Source organism: Lissotriton vulgaris, chromosome 5, assembly GCF_964263255.1.
Source record: "Lissotriton vulgaris chromosome 5, aLisVul1.2, whole genome shotgun sequence".
NCBI lineage: Eukaryota > Metazoa > Chordata > Amphibia > Caudata > Salamandridae > Lissotriton > Lissotriton vulgaris.
The window spans coordinates 714812284-714838325 of record NC_141693.1 but is presented as its reverse complement, the minus strand read 5'-3'; the positions used below and the strand labels follow the sequence as shown (position 1 = coordinate 714838325).

The 26042-nt window shown below is 48.1% G+C and overlaps 1 protein-coding gene across 1 annotated transcript in view; it reads left to right on the top strand.

The window, feature by feature from the left end:
• ZSWIM8 (zinc finger SWIM-type containing 8) overlaps window positions 1–26042 on the top strand; it is a 2802584-nt gene that overhangs the window by 1794743 nt on the left and 981799 nt on the right. The window contains exon 18 of the mRNA XM_086922151.1: window positions 14873–15095. Coding sequence (XP_086778277.1) covers window positions 14873–15095 — 223 coding nt within the window. The remainder of the gene's footprint in view (window positions 1–14872; window positions 15096–26042) is intronic.

Sequence of the window (26042 nt, the reverse complement as noted above, 5' to 3'; positions counted from 1 at the left end):
TCTTATAGCACAAACTGGACCTAAAGGTTTTTGAGTGCTTTTTACAAGCAGTGATGTTTTACATGCTCTTTGCTTTTTGTAAGGAATAATGTTCATTTGTGATATAGTTTTTATTTGTAGACGCAATTTTGTTACTTTGTCAGTGGAGAAGTGTGGCTCACTGGTTAGAGGAGGCAGACCTGGAAGCAGAGGTCAGCCCGGGACCAGGGTTCAATTCCCGGCTCGGCGGGGTCTTGAGTCCTAAAATGTCCATAGACTCGACAATTCTCGCTCCGGTGCCTACTCGATTCACGGGTTCACACTCTGCGACTCTGGGCAATAGCTTGCTTAATCTCCACAACGGCCCCTCGTGGCGGGATGCCTGGCTTTCACCTTGCGGATACCCTGCTGGGGTATCTCACAGGGGAATACCAGGACGGGTTCCCTAAGCAAGCGCCTTGATGCCTTCGGGTGATACGTGCGCTATATAAATCGCAATACATTTACATTTACATTTACATTTACCATGCTCTTTGTCTTCTATAAATAACACTGCTTTCTATGCTTAGCTGGTTTCAGGGGCTCACTACGGCAAATAATTAACAGCATTGCTTATACAGCACACTGCATTTAAACATATTGCAGAGCTTTTTATAAGCACCACTTAATTACATATTAATTTCTGGTGCAAAATTAAACATTAAGTAATTTGCTCAGGATCACAGGATGTTGGTCCCACGCCAAAACACGAACGTAGTTACCCACCTTCAAAACAACCATCTTGGTTTCTAACACTCATAGCTTTTCCCTAGTGACATTTGCCTCTAATATTTTGTTACATTCTCTATAGTACTGCTCAATTTGAGGCGGTATTTTGGTGGACTCACCATGGCAAAAGCGTAGTTTAACCTGCTCTTTGCTATAGCTTTTCCCCAATGGTATTTGCCTCTGCTATTCTATTACATTCTCCATACTACTGCTTAATTTTAGTGGGTATTTTGCTGAACTCACCACGGGAAAAACGTATTTTAACATGCTATTTGTCTTGCTTAAACCACATTGGGTAATTTGCGCCACTTCTGGCACAAAAGTGAAGATTAAGTAATTTGACCAGGATCACAGGATATTGGTGCCACGTCAACGCTTGGACATTTTAATTTCTGAAACAAAAGTGAAAATTAAGTAATTTACCCACAATCACAAAATGTTGGTTCCACATCAAAACTCGAACTTGGTTCCCCAGCTTCAAAGCCGTCATCTTGCCTTCTTACTCTATACCTTTTACCCAGTGACATTTGCCTCAAATATTCTGTTACAATCTCTATGGTACTGCTTAATTTGAGATGGTATTTTGCTGAACTCACCATGTCAAAACTGTAGCTTACCATGCTCTTTGCCTTGTATAAACCACATTGCTTAGTTTGCGTCACATCTGGTATAAAAGTGAAGATTAAGTAATTTGCCCAGGATCACAGAATGTTAGTGCCACGCCAAGACTTGAACTTTGTTGTTAACTTCAAAGTAGACATTTTTGCCAGTTTTAGATTTTTACCAATATTATTTGCCTCTGCTAAAATGTTACATTCTCTATAGTACTGCTTAATTTGAGCCGGTATTTTGCCGAACTCACCACAGCAAAAACGTGGTTTAACATGCTCTTTGCTTTAGCTTTTCCCCACCGGCATTTGCCTTCTCTATTGTGTTACATTCTCTATATTACTGCTTAATTTGAACCAGTATTTTGCTGAAGTCTCCATGGCAAAAAACGTAGTTTAACATGCTATTTGCTTTGTATAAGCCACATTGCTTAATTTGCACCTCTTCTGGTACAAAGTGCCCAGGATCACAGGATGTTGATGCCATGCCAAGACATGGACATTTTAATTTCTGAAATAAAAGGGACAATTAAGTAATTTGTACACAATAACAAAATGTTGGTCCCACACCAAGACTCGAACTTGGTTCCCCAGCTTCAAAGCTGACATCTTGCCTTCTTGCACTATATCTTTTCCCCAATGCTATTTGCCTCTGCAATTTTGTAACGTTCTCTATAGTACTGCTTAATTTTAGCCAGTATTTTGCTGAACTCAATATGGTAAAAGCGTAGTTTACCATACTCTTTGCCTTATAAAAACCACATTGCTAATTTGCGCTGCTCTTGGTATGAAAGTGAAGATTAAGTAATTTGTCCAGAATCACAGGATGTTGGTACCATCCGTGTGTTCTCCCCTTCGCACCTTTGCTTTCACTTATGATCTACAGAGTCTGAATCACTGAAGATCGAGTTGAGCAGTCACAAACTGAGTGTTAGAATTTTTTTTTTAATTCTTTTTATTAACTTTTTTCAAGGTCTCATACAATACCCAGCAGTGTTCCAATGGTTTGCAGAAAAACAGCATTACATTGTACATTTGAAGACAAATTTGGCAGTAGAATGGGGCGGTCACAACAATCCCCCTATTCCACCCCACCCCGCATGGTTCGATACTTGCGCCAGGGACCCCACACTTTCTTCCATTTCTTAACACATCCTCAGGACTTATAGATCGTTTCCTACGCCCTTCTGGCACCAGTTCAGGTCCCTTAGCCATTGGTCCCACTGTGGGGGCGCCTGCGCCCCCCCAGCTACTGGCTATATTTTGTATTGCCACCCCAGCGGCTGTTGCTAACCAGATCTCGTTGTAGCTGGACCAGTTCGTGGCTCCTTTGATCATTAGTAGTAACCACCTTGGAACCACCGGGACCGGAGATCCCACTACTGTCACCATTGTGTGCGCTACACTCATCTAGAAGGGCACTATATACGGCATTCCCACAGTATGTGGAAAAAGGTACCCTCCCCCTGACATCCCCTCACACACAGAGGAGACAGGCTCCTCCCCCATGAGAACTGGTGGGTACGCAGGTAGTAAACTTGGTGCAAGATTTTAAGTTGCACCAGGCGGAACCTAATTCGGATTGCAATTTCGCGGGGGCTTTGCAGGGCAACTTGCCAATCCTCATCCTCCAGGCTTCCGATGTCACCCTCCCATCTTTCGCGCAGGGACACCAAAGGGTCAGGCATGATGTTGATGAGCTTGCGGTAGATGGCAGATCAGTGTTTCTCTGGAATAAGGTCAAGTAGGAGCCTGTCCTTTAAAGGGGAATATTCTGGGAGCGAAACGTCTTTATGCATATGTGATCACAGGGCATGTGTAAGACGCAGGTAGTGATAGTGTTGGGAGTCGTGCAGTTGGTACTTTTTTTTAAGATAGTCAAAGGATCTAGGAGTGCTCCCCTTCCATACATCGGCCAGGTAGTCTATCCCAATTAGTCTCCATCTCTCAAAGCCTGTCAGTCTTGACACCTCGGCTAGCTGGTCACCGAACAAGAGCGGTGTCCTGCCCGTTAGGGTGTCCGCCCAACCCAAGAATTTGTTGGCCTCCCTCCAGCACTACCCCTGTATGCTAAGGGAGATCCCTGCACTGCTTTCGTGAGTTGCAGAGGCCGCCGCACCCACCCGCAGGGTGGGGGAGGCTCAAGGGCCGGCGCCATAACCCACGCGGTGCCAACAGGGGGAGATGGAACTGGTCCTGGGTGCCCCGAAGCGGCCAGGACCAGCGGAAGCGGGGTGCGCACCAGCCACCCCGACAAGAAGTGACCTTGTGACCTTGGCGCCCATGGGGGGCGACCAATGGCCAACCTTGCTACCTTTGAACCCACCAATCAAAGGGGGTTCACCTGAAGCCCGTAGGGGGCTCAAGGGGATTTAAACACCGCCGCTCCCCAACCAGAAGCACAACGTCTTCGAAGGAGCTGGGAGAGCGGCGCGACAACGACATCGTTTGAAGAAGACCGGCTACGGCGGGAGGCGGCGAAGGACGGCCGAAGCAGAAGAACGACCACACAGAGCGGCGCGCCGGTCAAGTTCTCCACCCAGCTCCCCGGGAACTCGAAGCGACGGAGAAAGACGACGAGCTCGGCGGCCTTGCCAAGCTCCAGCGCGGTAAGCAATTGTCCGGTTTGGAACGCGCAGCGAGCCGTTTCATCTGACGGACAGCACACACGGGTAAGGAAGTTCAAAGGCGGGTCCGGAATTCCTTCCGACCCAGCGGCGCAGACCAGCCCGCAGAAACCAGACCTAGGCCTTGGGGACAACATGGCGGAAGATCAGCCAGGAGACATGGCGGAAGTGCTGAAGAAAATCCGCGAGATATCGGCGGTACACGGCGACGAATGGCTCCAGCCCCATTTGGCCAAAGGGAAGGAGAATAGGCCGGACGGCCAGGCAGAGGAGGAAGCAGGCCCGTCAGCACCCAAGAAGCCTAAGACCACGCCGAGGAAGAAGACGTACAAGAGGAATCCCCCAAGGAAAGTGCGCCAGAAGCTCCCGCCGCTGAGGTCAGACGACAGCAAGCAGGGTGAGACGAACGGCGGAGCGGTTAATGGTGAGCATATTAGTACCATTGTAAAAGAATGTTTGAAATCGCTCGCTCCGACGTTACTGAACAGCTCAGGGCAGGGGGCGGCGGGGCCCAGGGAACAACGCACTGACGAGACAGGGGGCTTAACGTGGCACATGATGGATCCGGGGTGGGCCCGGCAGTCAAGGGTGCAGGAGCAGGTGGGCCTATCCCCGCAGGGGGATCAGGTTTCCCCATTACCCGGGTGGGGGTACAATACTGGGTCCGGGAGCCCGGGGTCGGGGGGGCTAGGCAGTGACCTGTACGCCAGACCATCCCCCGGCCCTGCCTCCTTGACGACGAAAGCCACGGGGCTTGCGTGCCTTATTCCTCTTGCAGTAAAAGAGAGGATATGGCGCAAGGAGTTCATCGATATATTCTTGCTCCTAGAAATACAGCTAGAGGGCCTCGACCTGACCACATGTGACAGGAGAGAGGATGAAAAAAGGGAGAGGCGAGGGGCTAGAAAGGAGCGGAACTTCGAGAATTGGCTAGACGCTTTCAGGATCATGGCGTGTATCATAGTAGAGAGGTTCCCCCATTGCGCAGCTGACCTATGGCTGTATGAGGCTAACATACATTCTGCGCAGAGGCAATTCCCCGGGGATGCATGGTTGGAATATGATAAGGGTTTCAGGTTAAAGATGCAGAGGCACCCAGAGATGGAGTGGAACGAGGAGGACGTTTCAGGTTTTATTCATAAAATGCTCGCTGCCAAAGAAGTGAGAGCCTGGACGGGGAAATACGACCAGTCCTTTCGGGGTTCGTCCCACAAGGGGAAGAACAAAAACTACCAGAAGCATTCCTCTGGGCGGTCCAGCTCCCCCCCCGCGACCAAGGCCATATGCTGGAGATACGATGCGGGGGACTGTTCATGGGGCTCCTCGTGCAAATTCCAACATGCATGCTCAAGCTGCGGGGGGAAACACGCTGCAGCGACATGCAAAGGCTCCAAGCGGGAAGCAAAGAGCGAAAAGAAAGAGAAACACAAGAAGCACTAGCCCGAAGGCTAGTGGGGGCAGGACACTAGTAAACGTTCAACAGTGCCAGCTGGCTAGGTCCCCCATTAATACACAACAGCTGCGCAGTTTAGCAAACAGGTACCCAAACAAAACAGACGCCAGGACGCTAGTAGAGGGTTTTGAAAAAGGCTTCATTATCCCGTTTCAAGGCCCACTGCCATTAACGGGAGCGAATAACTTACAATCAGCGAGGCAGCACCCCCGGGTGGTGAGCGCGAAGATAGAAAAGGAGAAGAGCCTGGGTAGAATCGAGGGCCCCCTCCCTCAGGAATTGTGCAAAGGAATAGTCATCTCCCCACTAGGAGTAGTTCCAAAAAAGGAAAAGGGCCAATTCAGGCTGATACACCACTTGTCATACCCTGAGGGGGGGTCTGTAAATGATGGCATCGATCAGGAAGCATGCTCTGTGGGTTACGCGTCAGTGGATGACGCGATCGCACTAGTCAAAGCGGCAGGGAAGGGGGCCCTCATGGCCAAGGCGGACATCGAATCTGCCTTTCGCTTACTACCGGTACATCCGACCAGCTTCCACCTGCTCGGCTTCCAATGGGAAGGGGGCGTGTACGTCGACAAAGCCATGCCCATGGGATGTGCCATATCATGCGCTTATTTCGAGCAATTCGCTACCTTTCTGGAATGGGCCCTCCACGACAGGCATCAGGGGGGCGGGAAGCTGCACTACCTGGATGATTTCCTGTTCACAGGACCGGCGGGAGCCCCGACGTGCGCCAGTACATTGGCGGCGTTCGAGGACCTGACCGAAACACTCGGAGTCCCCTTAGCAAAGGAGAAGACGACAGGCCCAACGACTAGACTGACGTTCTTGGGCATTGAGCTGGACTCCACGGCGGGGACCGCCAGGCTCCCCCCGGAGAAGGTGCAGGAGTTCAGGGAAGAAATAGCCAAACTACGGGGCCGGCGCAAAGCCACCCTCAGGGATATCCAGGGGGTGGTAGGCAGGCTGAACTTTGCGGCGAGGGTCATCCCGCCCGCCAGGGTCTTTTCAAGGCGCCTCACCGCACTAACGGCTGGCGTCACCCACAAGCACCACCACATCCGGCTGAGCACGGGTGTAAGGCAGGATCTACAGGTATGGGACGAATTCCTGCAGGATTTCAATGGCGTGCTGATCTGGAAAGAGGGTTGGGTAACAGCGGATCAGCTATCCCTATACACAGACGCAGCCGGGAGCCTGGGATTTGGGGCGGTCCTGGGGACCAGATGGTGTGCCAGCCAGTGGCCAGACAGGTGGCATGCGCAGGGGCTCACAAAAAACATCACGTTCCTCGAACTATTCCCAATAGTAGTGGCTCTGACGGTATGGAAAAAAGAGATAAGGAACCTGAAGCTCACCTTGTGGTCGGATAACTTGGGGGTAGTGCAGGCCATTAACAGAGGCGCAGCAAGATGCCCGGGCATGTTGAGGCTAATGCGAGAGTTGGTTAAATTGCAGCTCGAGGGGAACCTGGAGCTGAAGGCCTGACACGTGCCGGGGACAGAGAACACGGTCGCCGATGCGCTATCCCGGTCACAGATGACACGGTTCAAACAACTTCTACCCGGTGCGGACGAGGTGATGACCCCCTTTCCATCATACCTGTGGGACCTGGGGGGGTTGACTTGTCCAGATTAATAGGGCACTCACTCACCTCTGAGGCGCACAGGAGATACAAGAAATACGCGGCCACAGTAATGAGTAGGGCGCATAGAGTCGCTGGAAGACAAAGCAAGGGTGCGCACAGCGGTGGAGAAATTCGTACAGTGGGCATTCGACGCTAAGAAAACAAGGTCTTGGGCACAGGCGCACCTGGCCGCCATTGCATACTTTGCCAGGCTCCACACAGGCGAGGACCCCACGACAACTGTCTACTTGAAAGCAGCCCTGAAAGGCTGGCGAAAAATCGAGGGGACCAAGAAGGACGCCAGACGCCCCATTGATTATGACAAGCTAGGTCGGTTACTTAGCGCCCTATCCAGCATCATTGCAGACAGGTATGAGCGGCTACTCTTCGGGGCCGCGTTCACCACGGCTTTCTTTGGGGCATTTCGGGTAAGCGAAATAGTGGCCCCCAACAGGTCAGGCCCGGCGCAGCGCTGCCTGCAGGCAAGGGACATCAAGCCGATGGTAAAAGCTGTGGAGCTCACGCTTAGGCAATCCAAAACGGATAGGGCCCGAAAAGGGGCGACGATACACCTACATTGTATTCCAGAGGTGGGGCGCTGCGCAGTGTGCTGGCTGTTTCAATACATGGCGGTTCGCCCGGCGGGGGATGGCCCCCTCTTTGTACACCAGGATGGAAGGAACTTGAGCAGGTTCCAGTTCACGGCCGTAATGCGCCAGGGCCTCAGTAAGGCGGGGCTCCACGCAACATCATTTGCCCCGCACTCCTTCAGGATCGGGGCGGCGACCTCGGCATCGCAGTATGGCATGCCAGAGGACAGGATCCAGGCCGTGGGTAGATGGCGGTCCAGGGCCTACAAGTCTTACATACGCCCGCATCTCATATATAAAAAAAAAAAAAAAAAAATGAAACAGAAAGGGGAGAGGGGTAGTGGGGGTGGGGGGGAGCAGCCGCCTTGGGATGCCGTACGGCAGGGTTTCCTGCCCCTCCCTCGTCCACACCCGGTGCGCAGAAAGCCACCTTAATTGAGCATTTTCTCTCGGCAGGAGGACGCCCACAACTGGTATGGGTCGTAGGACACTCATTCGTATCCAGAATGGAGTCCTGGTGGAGGCGAGTCGGGCACCAGGAAAGCAGACCCAAGGCGACATACATCCGCTGGATCGGACGGCCCGGCATGAGATGGGAGCAGTTGCTACCGACCCTGGACGGCCTCATGGCAGACTCAGCGTGGTTGCCGGACGTACTGATCATACATCTAGGAGGGAACGACCTAACGCGGTTGGGCCGCAAAGCGGTGGGCCAAGCCATCCAGAAGGACATCGCCAAAGCGGCGGCATGGCTGGGGACCACGACAGTGGTGTGGTCGGAGATGATCAGCAGGAGGCACTGGAGGGGTGCCGACTCCAACAAAGCGGTTGATAACGCGAGGCGCAAGTTAAATATCGCCATGCACAAGTTTTGCTCAACCAACGGCCTGGAATCAATCCGGCACGGCCTCATCCACCCAGGCCGCCCAGAGCTATATGGACAAGATGGGGTGCATCTGTCCGACAAAGGAATGGAGGTGTTCTGGGGCAACTTGTGGGGCGCAATGACGCTCGCGGGTTGTCGTTAAAAAAGGAGCAAGAGAAGGGGGAAGGTAGGTGGCCACGAACCAAGGGGCAGAGGGGGGAGCCGCAGAAAGACGTGAGCCTCCCTGCGGCGTGGCGGAAATCCTACAATCGTTGGCTAACCAAACACACCGGTGGGCGGTGTGTAGGAGGAGGGCCACTCACTTTTCAATGCCGCACGGCAGGGTGACGTGGCCGCACAAAGGAGGGGAGGAAAAGACGGAGACGGCACTCGCGGCCCAGACCCGGCCGGACGGCAGGGCGCAAATGGTAGCGAGCTGGGGACCTAACTCCAGGCAAAGAAGCTCCCCTCCATGACACCCAAAAAGGGGTGTGGCCAACCAACTACCGGAACACCAAGAAACTGATTAAGAACTGGTTGTACACAAGTGCCATTTACGAACTGATGGGTGCACGAGAGACAGACACCTGTACCAGGGGAAGGTGTCATAAACTGTAATGTGATGTGCATAATTTATGGTTAAAGTTCGCAAATGAAGATTGTACAACCAGTATGTTATTAATATGTTATTAATATTGTTATCAATAATCATTATTGATATTAATAAATCTGCGGCCAACAATGACCATCACCAAGAACTGAGATTGTTGGCTGACATTATTTGCTAGGAGCGTTGAAGGAGAAGGAGGATGTATGCAGATGCCGACCGGCAAGTAAGTATAGACGGTTGACCCACTGAGTAGGCACATGCGAGGGTTATTGCAGAGGCCGCCGCACCCACCCGCAGGGTGGGGGAGGCTCAAGGGCCGGCGCCATAACCCACGCGGTGCCAACAGGGGGAGATGGAACTGGTCCTGGGCGCCCCGAAGCGGCCAGGACCAGCGGAAGCGGGGTGCGCACCAGCCACCCCGACAGGAAGTGACCTTGTGACCTTGGCGCCCATGGGGGGCGACCAATGGCCAACCTTGCTACCTTTGAACCCACCAATCAAAGGGGGTTCACCTGAAGCCCGTAGGGGGCTCAAGGGGATTTAAACACCGCCGCTCCCCAACCAGAAGCACAACGTCTTCGAAGGAGCTGGGAGAGCGGCGCGACAACGACATCGTTTGAAGCCCACCCACCCACACCTGAGGAACAGCAGAGTCGCAGTGCTGGACAGTGGGGAAAGCGTTGGCGGAAATCCTACAATCGTTGGCTAACCAAACACACCGGTGGGCGGTGTGTAGGAGGAGGGCCACTCACTTTTCAATGCCGCACGGCAGGGTGACGTGGCCGCACAAAGGAGGGGAGGAAAAGACGGAGACGGCACTCGCGGCCCAGACCCGGCCGGACGGCAGGGCGCAAATGGTAGCGAGCTGGGGACCTAACTCCAGGCAAAGAAGCTCCCCTCCATGACACCCAAAAAGGGGTGTGGCCAACCAACTACCGGAACACCAAGAAACTGATTAAGAACTGGTTGTACACAAGTGCCATTTACGAACTGATGGGTGCACGAGAGACGGACACCTGTACCAGGGGAAGGTGTCATAAACTGTAATGTGATGTGCATAATTTATGGTTAAAGTTCGCAAATGAAGATTGTACAACCAGTATGTTATTAATATGTTATTAATATTGTTATCAATAATCATTATTGATATTAATAAATCTGCGGCCAACAATGACCATCACCAAGAACTGAGATTGTTGGCTGACATTATTTGCTAGGAGCGTTGAAGGAGAAGGAGGATGTATGCAGATGCCGACCGGCAAGTAAGTATAGACGGTTGACCCACTGAGTAGGCACATGCGAGGGTTATACAAAAGAGGCTCGCAGTTGCCCCCCGGCATGACATGTTTATCTACCCTGTAGGCAGGCTCCGAACCCGTCTCATACACCCAGTCATTAACCACCTGTAACTGGGAGGCCCAGTAATACAATTGGACGTCCGGGAGGGACAGCCCCCCATCGTACACCCCTCTTGTGAGCTTTTGCAACGCTATTCTCTGGTTCCCACCATCCCAGAGCAGCATCCGCAGCGACTGGGATATACGTTTGAACACTCCTCTGGGGATTGGATTAGGCGAATTTTGCAGGATATATAGGAGGCGTGGTAGGGCCAGCATCTTAAAGAGCGCGGCACACCCCATCAGGGATAGAGGCAAGAATCTCCAGTGGGTCACGACAGGTGGGGCTCAAGATTTTTATCAAAAAACTCTACTCTGTCCCTGGTGACATACAACCCCAGGTATTTAAAGCCCTCAGAGACTATCACAGCAGGACACCGCGACGGAATCCGCAAGGGGGCCGGAGAGGGGGTAAATGAACTTTTTGGCCCAGTTAATCGTATAACCGGAGTAACTGCCAAACAATTCAAAGAGATGAAGAGCCTGTGCCATTGAGTGGTATGGTCTATTCATGTAGAGCACAATATCATCTGCCTATAGTGATAGACGCTCCTCCCACTCGTTGGTAATCGACACACCCCCGAAAGACCTGTCTCTTCGAATCCAGTGGGCCAACGGTTCCAGGGCCAGGGCGAAGAGGAGAGGGTACAGTGGGCACCCCTGCCTGGTGCCTCTATGCCAGGGGCAATGCACAGGAAATCGCTCCGTTTACCCTCACCCTCGCCACCGGCTGTTCGTATAACAGGCGCACCCAACTGCAGAAAACCGGTCCAAAGCCCAGTCTCTGGAGAACCTTAAATAAGTAAGGCCATTCGATACTGTTGAAGGTCATTGAGGCGTCCAGCACCATCCATGCCGTTTGGGTATCGTCCTCGCCCTCCGTCATGTACAGAACCCCATAGAGCCGTCGTTGGAGTGTTAGAAATTTGACTTTACTCGCTAGCTCCCTTTTACCCAATGTTTCGTTTTTACAATTAATTATATTTCACTCGCACAGAGATCCATTTCTGTAAACAGGGCTGTGAATCTTGTTCTCTCTTTGTTGCAGCTGTGTCTTTGTTCCCAGTGATAATTCCTCATTCCTAGTCCTCTAACCAGTGCTGCAGCTGCTTCTCTGGTCCCAGTGGTAATTCCTCATTCTTAGTCCTCTAGGCAGTGCTGCAGCTGCTTCTCTACTCCCAGTGGTAATTCCTCATTCTTAGACTTCTAGACAGTGCTGCAGCTGCTTCTCTAGTCCCATCGGTAATTCCTCATTCTAAGTCCTCTAAACAGTGCTGCAGCTGCTTCTTTGGTCCCGTCAGTAATTCCTCCATTCTAAGTCCTCTAGACAGTGTTGCAGCTGTTGCTCAGCTCACATCAGTAATTCCCCATTCTTAGTTCTCTAGGCAGTGCTAAAAGCTGTTTCTCTGGTCCCAGTGGTAATTCTTCATTCCAAGTCCTCTAAGCAGTGCTACCACTGCATCTTTGGTCCTGTTGGTAATTTCTCATTCTAAGTCCTCCACACAGTGCTGCTTCCTGCTTCTCTGGTCTCATCTGTAAATCGTCATTCTAATTCCTCTAGACAGTGCTGCAGCTGCTTCTCATGTCCCAGTGGTAATTCCTCATTCTAAGTCCTCTAAGCAGTGCTGCAGTTTTGTCTCTGTTCATACATCTACTACACTCCAAACAAAAATTCTTAGATAAGACATCGTCATTTACAGTGCCAATAGCTCTAACCCTGACAAATGTGAGAACTACTGCATTGCAAATGCTTGTTTTAATAGGAATTCTTCACAAAAGCTCACAGCCTGTAATCTTGACACATATGATGCATGTATTTTCATTCCCTGTAAGGAATTGAGCGTTTTTAATAAAGCGAAAGGTAAAACGTTCACTTGCAAGCCAACAATCACATGCGCACTGTCACATAGAAACAACGTCGACACACTCACGGATACAGAAACACACGCCGACAGACCCAAAAATATACCCAGAGACACACTGGCACACTCACACCCAGGAACAATCTCACAAAAATGCACACACATTCGCGCACTCACACACACACACACACACACTAACCCAATCACATACACTAGCCCAGTAATACACACACTATCACACACAAACAACACACACAAATACAAGCAAAAATCACACACTGAGAATCACATATACACATATACAATCACAGGCGGATTGATATACACTTCACACCCTCATTCACACACACAAACATTATTTCTCACTCATAGGCACACACATACTAATACAGTACACCTCGTAAACATTCCTACCCGTGCGCTTGCACGTAGATGCCATTGCCTGCACCTGTATCCAATGTTAAGGAGAATAAAATCACGCTATAAAAATAAATTTTTAGAATATTATTCAGACATTCTCTATTATTTACCCTCATTGAACTGAATAGTGTGGTTTAATTGTAAAATGTGTTATCTAACTTACTTTCCTTAGTCTTAATAATTATGTTCCGCCTCCTGCCCGGTCCTTTTCAGATATGGCCCACCTTGAGGCATGCTTCCCGCCGTGCACAGTGGCCTCAAAAGAGGCATTACATCTGGTACACTTTTAATTCTATTGCAATTTACGTACACACCTTGCTGAATTGTTTTGCTAAAAGCCTTTGGGAACATTAACTCCCTGCATCTTTCTATATGATGTCTCGTCTGTTCGCAGTTGCAGACCTTTGCTTTAAAGGTTGGAAACAACAAATACGTATCATTAAAATATGTTTGCAAATGCAGCCATGCTTCCATCTATATTCAGGTTCATTGCAGACGAACTATATAAATTGTTGTAAATAAATGAATACAGCCTCAGATTTTAGATCGGCGACAACTGGAGTGGTACACATGGGTCACTGTAGAACGCAGGAATGATCAGTTTCTTAATTTTCTAAAGGGAGTGCAGCTGTGGATAACTCAGTGCGTCAATGCATCTGTTTTTTAAATCTTCACGAAACCTACAATACATAGCTTTAAATATGACAGGTCCAGCAAGTATTTTCACCCTTCTAGGTCAATACAATAAGGACCAGGCTCACTATTTACATTGAGCATTGGCAAGCCAATAAGCCTTGCCTATGTGTGAGCTAAACTAGTAGGGCAATCGCGCAGTTGCAGACATAATGGACAAGACGCTGATTGACATCATTAATGCCCTTGTTGCTGCTGGAAGTGCATGCAATGGCAACAATTCAACTTAACACATTGCCATTCCACACCACACCACATAATTCGAACACAAACCACATATTTAAACTCAACAACACAATTACACAACACATACATCCAAACACACCACAGAATTCCACATCATGCCTTAAAATTCAACAGCACACCTCATAATTAAACTCCACAACATACCGCTGCACAACTACAAATAGTTACACTCACAATCCAACTTCACATAATTCCAGTACTCTCAATACTAAATAATTACTCTCCACATATTTCCACTGCACCACGTGCCATATAATTCCAATACACAAATCCACTCCACGCAATTCCACAACTAACAATTCCAATCCAATCCACATAATTCCACTCCACATCCCATACAGCCACTCCAATACAAAACACATGAGTAAAATACGTTCTGATTTACCACGCCATTACCTCCAATTGTCACAAATGCAAGACCAATTTACATTGCAAATGCTTGTTTTTCTTCTACTCGGCCTTATTTTACAGCTGTGCATTTATGTCACTTTCCCTTTTCCCTGTCCTGCACGGAACAAGAACACAGCTCTATTTTCCTCTCCTCAAATCAACTTCACATAGGCTAAGAGAGATCACAGATAGAAAAGAAAGCTAGTCCTTGGACTGGCGAAGACAGGAGGACTGTTATAGACACACGTAAAAAGACACATGGCAAACAGACGAGACCATGTTGCTTCTACAGTTCCTTTACACAAGTGAATGAATAAGTTGTTCAAAAAAGATTCAGTGCATTATCTTTGACGGAAATGGTGGCAGCTAGCGAGATCTTGGGCCACATGAATAAAATTGTTTAAAAAAACATTTTAACAAGCAATCTTGACAATTAGTTATTTCAACAACGATTGTGTTATTTCACGGATTTAATTTACTTTCTTTTAGTAGATGGTAATCAGGTTCTCATTATCTTTCTAATGATGCTAGAGGTACTTCAGAGTTGAGAACAACTTCCACAAGTTCTTAGGTCATTTTAGATAGTGCATAAAAACATGATTAGCACTTGTACATTTCAAGCAGTGGTCTGTGCAATGGTGCGAGTGGTTTGGGAGATATGTCACTAGAGAATAATATAGAGAAGGAATTGGGTTATTTCATTTAACTCTCATTTTGTCTTTATGGGACTCTAGGCATGGCTAGTATTGATAGCAGTGCCCCAGAGACTACCTCAGACAGCTCTCCTACTCTGAGTCGCCGTCCTCTGCGTGGTGGATGGGCAGCAACGTCCTGGGGCCGAGGTCAGGACAGCGACAGCATTAGCAGCTCATCGAGTGACTCGCTTGGCTCATCTTCATCCAGTGGCAGCAGGAGAGCCAGCGGAGGTGCTCGAGCCAAGACAGTGGAGGTTGGAAGGTAAACATCACAGATTTTATATATTTGTTTATTTGTTGGGGACGCAATCGTCATGTGTCTAGCTACTTCTACTGTGCTTTTAAAAATAAAAATTCCATTTACCCTCTACTTGGAAAGGAGTTTGAAAACAAAGAACCTATATATATATCCACGAAAATATCACACTAAAACATGATTTTGCTGCTATGGAAGGGGTACAGCAGTTCCAAAATATATGTGTGCTTTCTATCCGAATCTGCATATTTATGAGTGTCGAAATCAAATCGTGTTATGAGAAATATGTTTTGGGGATATGACAATATTTCAGCTAGTTTTGTGAGTGTGTTATAAGGCAGTAGCTCTAGTTAAGCTAAGTTAAACATAGACATTGAGGAAATGACTCTTCTGTTAGACCTTGGGTAATAATCACTCTGAGTGATTGTAAATGTCCTAGGTAGCTTAAAGGAACAAGAATTTGCAATGCAAAAGGTCTAATATTACTGAAAGTTTGAGCTTTTGGCGTTGCTAATAATAATAATACAATGCCAATAGTTCAAATATTCAATAATACGAGAACTATGGCATTGCAAAGCAATTGCAGGACTTGTGCTTTAGCTATAAACATTTTAAGCTTAAGAGCGGGTGCCGCGATTGCTTCAAAAGTAAAGTAATCGAAATAACAATACAAATGTTTTCTTATTTCTTTACTTTTCAAGCAATTGCAACACCCACCCTTTAACTGAAGAAATAAACCAAAAAAAGGCCACGTTCGGTGCCGCAAAAAACAAAAGAAAGGTGTAGTACCTATTATTCTAGCTAAGGCATGCCATGCTGAGAACATTAAAAAAACACGAAAGCTTTGCGGTAGTGTGTGTCCTACCTACAACAACGGTCAGGAAAAAGACGTTAGACAATAAAGCTCTGAGGCTGCAATTAAAGTGTATAGAGTAACAACACATGTAACAGGGGGTGTACTCATGGGAGGATAGAAAAAGAGAAAAGGCAACTATAAGGAGAAACTACTAAGCCTATTGACCAATGAAAAGCCATCATGTACAAAGGATACTGACAGGAGCCAATTAAAAAGATGGATGGAAAGTGGGCGGAGCTTCATGCCCATATACTGAATACAGCAAGTCTCGAAGAGACAGCGCAAACGCTGCCTAGGCGAGACCTAAAAATTACACATTGTCACTGTCAGTCAGTCAGTCAAAAACACTTTTATTCGATAATTTAAAATCATAAAAAGAGGTACAATCATTTCATGTAAACTAGACAATAACCATATTATATAAATATTTTTTTAAAGATTTTAAAATCATCAGAGAACTGCTGAAACATAGCACTTTAACAATTAATTCTTATAATGACTTTAAAACCAGCCCTCTAATTCAATCAAAATCAGTCTTGGGTATTCCGGGCACATATACTCTTCTTATTGATCCGCACTCCAGCTACTAAAATGCTGGCAACATGAAATGTGATGCGGGGACTATTTAACAATTGCAAATATAAGAGGGCAGGTCTAACCTGTGTGAACCCTGCCTCCCTCAAAATAGGCAATATGTACTTTTGTAGTACTCGCAAAACATAACAAAGTGTAAAGTGTCTTGTGTGGAGAAATTGTCACATTTGCAGGGGTCAGTATTATCTGGAGTGCCCCATTTTGGAAAAGAGCCCAATGTCAAATGAATTAAATTAAAGCGAAATCTAGTTAGCAGGTACCGATGGAAGGGTCGCGTTACTAGATTAAGATAGGGCTCGAGTCCAGCGGAGCTTACTAATGCTTAATTAGCTCTTACAGTAGGTTTTTTCAATTCTAACTCCTCCCTCTCTGATGTAAGTAAGTTTAACAACGCGATTTTTGTCCATTTTACATCTTCTCTTTTTATGCGTTCAGGGGAGAAATAAAGTTCAGGTCGCCCAAATTTTGACAAAGTTGATTTAATGTAGGCCAACCATGGGATCCTACTTGCTCTATCCAAAGTGAGGCAATCTTTTAGAATCAAGTGATTTAGTAAGATTTCCTGGTTAAGCCAGGTTTTAAGCCAACAGATCACAGGGGCAATTTTCAATAGATCTGTGACATATCCCAGCCCCAACTCTGTTTGAACAGAAAAGGTAGGGGTAGACTGTGGCACTGATAATAATGATCTTAAAAATATGTTTTCCATCACTTGGATTCTATCATGTTATATATTCTTTTATAGCGCTCGAATCACCGTGAGGCATCTTGTCGCTTGCTTTGGGAACCCGTCCTGGCTTTTTCCGTGTGAGATAACCCGTACAGGGCATCTCCAAGGTGAAAGCCAGGCATCCCGCCGCGGGAGGCGGCCGTAGTGGAGATTAAGAAAGCTAATGCCCAGAGTTGCAGAGTGTGAACCCGTGATTAGAGTAGGCACCGAAGCGAGAATTATCGAGTCCGTGGACATTTGGGCTCAAGATCCTGCCACGTCGGGAATTGAACCCTGGTCCCAGGTCTGACCTCTGCTTCAGGGTCTGCCTCCTCTAACCGGTGAGCCATACTTCTCCTGACTTGTATATACTTCTCATGACTTGTATATCCCCAAATTGCTGAGCCGTATGTAGCAATTGCTAAGCATTTGGCTTTATACACCTTTAAGATAGCCTCCATTGGTCTGGACCCTAGCCGTTTTGTAAATCCCATAAGGACTGAGGTGGATCTCGCTAGCAGGTTTCTTTTATGTTTCTGTTGCGGGCCCCAGGACCCTCTTTCATCAAAGAGGACCCCATGGTAAGTAAAAGTGGGCACTCTTTTCACCTCTTCTCCCCCACAAAAGAACTTATTCACTTTCTTCTTTCTGCTATATTCCCCTACTATCATGACCTGAGATTTCTTTGTGTTAATTTTCAGGTTCAAGGACTCCATAAATTTGCAGAAAACATCTAGCAATTTTTTCAATCCCACCCCTGAGCGGGCCACAAGGACGGCGTCGTCCGCGTAAAGGAGGACCGGTATACCAGCTTCTCCTAAACGCTGCACATCCAAAGTGGCCTCTCTTAAGGCCTGCTCAAGCGCATTGACAAATAATGTGAAGAAAAGTGGGGCCAATATACACCCCTGCCTGACCCTCTTCTCTGACCTAAAGTGACTCGTGCATCTCCCTTCCTGAGTAACCCTAACTGAAGCTAAAAGACCACAATAAAGGTCAGCTAAAATTTTTACTAGGGGAGGGTCAATATCCAAATTCAATAAAATTTGCCACAGCTTTGACCTGTTCACCAGGTTAAAGGCTGTCGAGAGGTCCATAAACCCCATATAAAGTGACCCCTCTTTGGCTATAGTATATTTACTTATTAAAAGCTGTAAGTTGAGGCACTGATTGAGGGTACTTCTCTTCGATCTAAAACCATATTGGGCATTTGACAAAAGCCCTTTACCCTCCATGCAGTCTGTCAATTTATGCAAAATAACTCTTCCCAGGATTTTAACTGCATAATCTATCAATGAGATAGGTCTGTAGCAAGAGGGATTTCCCCTTGACCCCTTTTTAAAAACCGGAATGATGATTGATTTAGCCCATGATGCGGGAAAGCAATTTGACCCAGAAGCGTTAAAGACATTTGTCAAGATCTTGGCCCAAAATTTAGGGGCACTCTTAGATAAGTCCGCAGGGACCCCATCTGGTCCTGGCGCCTTATTCTTCAATGTCTCCTCAATTGCTCTTTCCACATCATCAACCTGAAAAACTACCGGGGCCACTGGTTGTTGAAGAGAAAAAGCCGTTGAGGATCTTTTGTGTCTCTGTAGCCCATAAATGTTCCCAAAGTGAGCCGTCCACCGATCGGCTGGGATTTTACATTCCATAGGGGAGTTCTCTTCATCTGAGAAGAAAGACTGATTTATGGTTGTCCAGAATTTACCACTGTCCCGCAGGACCTCAACTGTTAAGAGTTTGCTCCAGGCATCCTCTTTAATTTGTTGTTTCCGTTCTAGGATAGTCTGTTTACATGTCTTTCTTAAACCTGCTGTCTGTTCCCTGTTTCTGGGTCTAACTTTCAAGACTTTAAGCAGGGCAGAGTGTGCCTTGGAGCAGCTACTGTCGAACCATTTTTTATCTTTGTGTGAGCCAGGTCGATTTTTGGCCAACAAGTTGGTATTTATTTGTTTGCATATGGTGTCAAAAGCACCAACAATCTTTATACAAGGTGCCGCATTATCCAGACAATTAGCCTATCTCATTTTCAACCGTATTCAAGACTTCCAGCAGGAACGTTTCCGGAACCTCCTTGGCCCACTTGAGTCTTCTGCCCTGGTCTTTTAGTGTCACAATGCTGCCTCCCGAGACCTGTGTTTCTTTAAATCCCAGGAATTCCCCCGGGACCAGTTCTATGATCACAGCGTTATGATCACTAAATACAGATGCCCCAACCTTATACACTAAAACCCTTGATAAAACAAAAGAAGACAAAAAAATATAATCTATGACTGTACCTGAGTCATTACCTATGAACGTGGACGCCCTTGGACCCCCTTTGTTACATCCTGATTCATATAGGTTCAAAGTGGCCAAATAATTCTCAAGGGCCTCCCCTTGCTTAGTGTGTTCGAAGTGTGTAAGCACTGAATATGGGGGCCCTTCTTGTTCATCTGTTACGCAGTGGAGGCCACATGGGTGAATATTAAAGTCACCCATAAGAATGATCTCGTATGTGTTCTGTTCAGAGCTATAAACTGACAAAAAATTGATTTACATAGTTACTCTCACTTGAGTTATAGAAGTTAATAAATAACATTTTAGATGTTTGTGGGACAGATAGTTCCACTATCAGACAGTTATGGCTACCAGAGTCTAGCTGTTTTAGAGTACCTCTCAAAGAGAAGTAATAGTCCTCCCTTGGTTCTGCCCGCCAGGCCCGAGATTGCTGGGACGCAAAAATGATTATAACCATCCAAAAGGAAACTATTTGATGTATCCCACGTTTCTTGTAATGCTATTGTCATATGACTTTAAAAATCCCACCCAGTTTTCATCCCTGTTTTTTTTATCTTATTCCAGCGGTGTTCCAACTCATCATTTTACAAGAGGGTGCATGGGTCTGATCTATGCCTTCCACTCCCAATGGAACACCTAGTCAATCGTTCTCCTCCAAATGGGATAACGGGGAAAAACAATTAGACCGGGGTAAACCCTTATCCTGGTAACCTTCTGACCCCTTCAGGGAATTCCGGGACACTTCTAGAGTCATGGGTTGGTTAATATTAATTAAACAGGGGCCAGAAGTTATGCCAGTACTTGGAGCTTGTTTCCTTGTCTGTGAATGAAAAAATAAGGGGGTGGGTCTAGCATTTCTCTGGATAATAGGTGGGGGATAAAAATAACCTTGGGGCATAGGCCTAGTGCCAGTATTGATCAGATCTGATCCATCCCAGAATAGACTATCGGCTACTTTGTGTTTATTGAAATTTACGACAATACAATCTCCTGTCAATCTCTTAGGTTGATGACCCACCCATCCAACCCTTCGTACCATGCTAATGCATGAGGCGATGTCTGTTTCTCCACTAGCATACTGGCTACACCAATTCCTTGATTTTCTAAGGAGCTCCTGAGTGGTCTCTCTAGAATTTATTTCTAACGGCGGAACCCCTGTTAATATAGCAACCAGACGGACTGCCTCTGGAGGTAGGTGCAATTTAGTTTCACAGGGTTTTAGGGGTATCTTGCTGATATTTTGATTGCATCCTACAGGCTTGTTTCCTATGCCATTAGTGGCTACAGGTGCCGGTAATGGCGATGGGTTCCCCCTTGTCATAATGGATGAAATTGGATCTCTATTAACTGTGGTCAGGGTCGCTGTAGCTTGGGGAGTGCTTGGTCTGTCCAGGATAGGATGGCTTTCTTTATGCCCTGCACCAGATGTATGTGCGTTCTGAGCATATTTCGCTAGATCATCATATTGTCCATGTACAATTTTAACAGAAGAGTCAATTACATCACATCTCTTTAGTAAACCTTGGACGCAGGTATTTAACGTGTCCACAATGTCTTTTGCAATACCCACTAGGTTCGGTTCCAAGCGTAAGATAAACAATTCCTCTATCTTGTCGCCCAATAAATTGAAAATAGTTTCATCAATGTTGCTCTGTGGAGAGTCAATGTGTTTTGACTTTCTTACACATTTCTTTGAATTTCTTTTGCCCTTAGATTGTAGAGTTCCTATACCGGGTGACTTTTCTGAACAGGGCTGAGAGGTCGATGTGGCTGTATTTATGTTTTCCACTATAGTAACATTGGCCTCAATTTCTAGTGCGGGTGTTATTTGCTCATGCTGGATCGCTGAATTTACACCGGTCAAACTTTCATCATTTGTTTCGGGCACGACTACTGAAATTACCGGGGAGCTCAAACCCAGTTCCTTCTCAGCATTAGAGATTTCCTTGCTAATGACACCCACAGCAGAGGTCAAATATGAGATGATTGAATGAGATTTTCGTGGGATTTTAGCTTTTGGCCCCCCTGACCCCCATAACACAATTGCTTTCTCTTACCCATTTAGTAGGTTTTAGGGGGGGGGGGGGGGTAGCCCGGCCCGGTCTCCTCCTGCCTCTGACGGCCACAGACTGCCCTTTGCCCGGGCTTAGCCCGTCGCCACCCGCGCGTGTCCTACAGCTTTGTAGCGCCTCCGGGCGCAAGCTGGATCGTCACTGGTGCGCCTGGAGCACCTGAGGCACCTGGGAGGTGTGGTTCTCCTACCGTTCCCCTAACCGCGATGGTGATGGCGTGTTTGGAGCCCCACAGCCGTTTCTCTCACGGCGAGAGCCTGTTCTGCAGGTCCGGTAAGTTCAGAGCCCCCCCAGAGTGCTCGGTGCTCCGCAGCTTTGTAACACCTCCGGACGCAAGCAGGATCGACACTGGTGCGCCTGGAGCACCTGGGACACCTGGGAGGTGTGGTTTTCCTGCTGTTCCCCTCACGGCGATGGTGATGGCGTGTTTGGAGCCCCGCAGCCGTTTCCCTCACGGCGAGAGCCTGTTCTGCAGGTCCGGTAAGTTCAGAGCCCCCACATTGTCAATGGTCACCACCTGCTGTGAGTTGGAAGGAACCATAGATAGATTTTGTGATGTGTGCAAAGCCCTATTAGAATAAAGGACACACCCATTTGTGCTAGGGTGTGCACTGACCAACCATGCTCAGATCGATTTCTGATGCTTCTTCTGACATTTGGCACACAGTGCACAATTTACACTGTACAAAGAAGTTAGACAAACTGTCACACATGAATAATACAACTAAAATAGTGATTCTTTGACCTCTGGCCAGGTTGCACTCTCCCCAGTAGCCGCTCCTCAGCCGGATCGAGTCTTGAGCCTCTCTTCCCAGGGTTCAAGGCTGCTGCGGAACCTGTGATTATATTGTATTTTGTGCCTGATTGCTACCTGCGCATTTTCTTACTGTATTCACTGTTTTGCCGTTTTAAACGCTATTTGTATCCTGTGCCCGACTGTTGCCACTTTCCAGCCGTGCGGCCCCGCCCCGGTCAGTCCCGTCTCCCACTCCCCCCCCCACCCCCCTCCCCTACTAGATGGCGACCGCTGGCGTGCTAAGACAAGCCTGTCTGTGCCCTGCTGCGACCACTGCCAGGAACCCTGAGTCTCCTGGCCCCCACCGCTACGGCTCATCCTGCCTCCAAGCCTTCAACCCCCGAGGCCACGCCGAATGCGTAAGATCCACGCCCAACACTGTATTTATTTATTTATTTGTTGAGCTTATAAAGCATGGCAGCTACCCAAAAAGGGTTTCCGGGCGCTGGACGGAGTAAGTGCAGGTAGTAGCTTATTTATACCGATAGACAAAGCTATTGGTTAAATAGCCAGGTCTTAAGGGATCTGCGGAAGCTTGTGTAGATGGTTTCTTTGCAGATGTCAGGGGGGAGAGAGTTCCATAGTGATGTTCCCAGGTAGGAGAAAGATCTCCCACCCATCTTGGAGAGTTTGATTCTAGGTACAATGACATTTTCCATGGGTTGTAGATCGTAGATGGCGAATGGGAGTGTAGGGACATACAAGGGATTGTAAGTACTGTGGAGCCATGCCCATTTTGATTTTAAAAATATAGCTCAGGGTTTTGAATTTGATACAACTCTCTACCCTGAGCCAATGTATGTCGCGGAGCTAGTCGGAGATGGGGGTGGCTTTGGGAATGCTGCTCAGTAATCTCGTGGCAGAGTTCTGTACCAGCTGCAGTCATCTGGTCACTGCCTTGTTAGAACCCAAATAAAGGCCATTTCCATAGTCCAGCCGAGATGTTATAAGGGCATGGACCACAGATCTTTGGGTATCACCTGGCAGCATCCAGATTACTTTCCTAAGCCATTTTAAGATGGTAAAGCAGACGGCTGAGACTTTCACTGCCTGTTGGTGCATGGTTAGGGAGTCGTCAATAGTAACTCCCAGGTTACGGACGTGTCTGGAGGGCAGCGGGAGGGCGCCCATCTCAGCAGGCCAGTGTGACGGGCCCCACAGGGCCATTCAATTTTAGAAGGTTGTTGTTCATCCATGTAGCAATTTTCCCTAAGCCTGTTTGAAGGAGAAAAGTCGAGCCGGGGTCCGTGCTTGAAAGGGAAAAGGTGATCTGGGAGTCATCGACGTAAGTAAATAGGGTCAGGCCGGCTTGTTCGGCAATGTGCGCTAGAGGCCTGACATACAAATTAAAAAGCAGAGGACTGAGAACAGAAGCCTGGGGTACCTCATGAGGTGAAGAGTGAAAATTGGACTTGGCCGTGGTAGAAAAAATTTGAAAAGTGCAGTTGGCTAGAAAAGAGGAGATCCAGTTCAATGCTGGGCCACAAATGCCCAGCGAGCTTAGTGTGTTGATGAGTATAGTATGGGAGATCATGTTGAACGCCGCGCGGAGGTTGAGCAGTATGAGCGCGGCTTTGTCTCCTCTATCAAGATGGTGGCGCAGCTTCTCTGTGAGCCCCAGCAGTGTGGTTTCGGTGGAGAATCCAGTTCGGAAGCCGGATGGAGGATATTATTAGATTCAATGAATTGGGAGAGATGAGAGTGAATGTGTCTCTCAAGGATCTTGGAGAAGACTGGCAGAAGAGATATTGGGCGATAGTTGGAGAGAACACTCGGTCGGCCGTAGGCTTTTTCAGGAGAGGGGTCACCATGGCGTGTTTCCAATGTGCAGGGACCGTGGATTCTAGTAGTTAAGGGTTTTGAGAATAAGGGACAGATGGGGGTTGGCAAGTTGTTTTAATATTGGGATAGGAAGAGGATCCTTTGGTGAGCCGGATTTTAATTTCCCTAAAATATTTTTCAGGGAATCCAGGTTGAGAAGCGGCCAGGAGTCCAAGTGTGAGCTAGTGTGAGGTGAATCCGTTTGGAAAGGACCGGGTGTGGTTCGAGACGTGATAATAGAATGTGGTTGCAGGGTCCTGTTGGGGTGTGAAATAGCTATTTCCAAATAGATTGTTTCAATTTTGTGCGTGAAGAATTGTGCAAGCTCTTCGCACTGGCTTTTGTTAAGGGGGCAGCGGTTTTGCAGTGGTCTCAGAGCCAGCAAGCTCTTTGACCAGCCCAAAGAGAGTTCTAGAACGATTTGCAGCATCAGAGATAGTTTTGGAAACAAAACTGGCCCTGGCGGTGTTGCAGAGATTGTGGTAGAGTTTTTTTACCTTCTTATGAACATCTTTGGAATCAGGTGAGTAGTCTTTCCTCTATCTCCGTTCTAAGCGTTTACATTTAGATTTCTCCGCTTTTAAGGCTTCGCTGAACCAAGGAGCTTGATCACGGTGGTTCATACGTTTTTTGTGAATAAGGGAGAGACAAGAGTTTTTAGCGCCTGCGAGCCAGTCATCTACATTCTCTGACAGTACTTCAATGTTGGAATCAGATGTGGGTGGATTGGAACATAGGAGCTGATTTAGGGCGTTCACATCCAATTTTTTCCAGTCTCTTTTAGGAATCTTAAGGGACGAGAGGGAAGGGGTGTGGGTAGAAGGGGGAGCAAAGCTGAATTTAGATAAAAAGTGATCAGACCAGTCAGGGCACTGCAGGGGTGCAGTGGATGTGTGGAAGGTTTAAAAAGATGGGGTCAAGAAGGTGGCCGGCTATGTGAGTAGGGCCCAAATTTAAGAGAGGTTCTTGGCAGCTAGGTCGAAAATGAAATTGCTGCACGTGGAGTTATTGGGATCATCTAGATCATGGGTACTCACAAACTTTCTCTCGGGGGCCAAATTTACAGTGTGGCTTGTGTCCGAGGGCCGCACCGGTGGGGTCGGGGTCAGTGGGGGAGGGGGCGGGGCTAGAGCAACAACAAAAAACTGTAACCATGAGGTTGAACACAGGTCCCTGTAGCAGACGCCTTCGTCCACTGAGCTACCAGACCCGGCATACACACCCCTCTCGCTCTCTCTCCCTCTCTCTGTCTCCCTCCCTCTATCACTCACTCTGCCTCCCTCCCTCCATCCCTCTCGCTCCCTCTGTCTCACTCCCTCACACTCCCTCTCTCTCCCTATCTCTCCCTCATTCTGACTGTCTCACTCCCTCTCTCCTTCCCTCTCCCTAACTCTCCATCCCTCTCCCTCTCTCCTTACCTCTCCCTAACTCTCCTTCCCTCCCTCTCCCTCCTTCTCCCTCCTTCCTTCCCTCCCTCTCCCTCCTTCTCCCTCCCTCTCCCTCCTTCTCCCTCCCTCTTCCTCCCTCTTCCTCCCTCTCCTTTCCCTCTCCTTTCCTCTCCTTCCTCACCCTCACCCCCCTTCCCTTCCCCTCACTACCCTTCCCCCTATTCACCCTCTCCCTCCCTCATTCCCCTTCCCTCACCCTCACTCCCTACCCTTCCCTCTCTCCCTCCCTCCCTCACTCCCCTTCCCTCTCTCCCTCCCTTACTCCCCTTCCCTCTCTCCCTTACTCCCCTTCCCTCTCTCCCTCCCTCCCCTCCCTCCCTCGCCTTCCCTCTCTCGCCTTCCCTCACTCCCCTTCCCTCACCCCCTCCTTCATT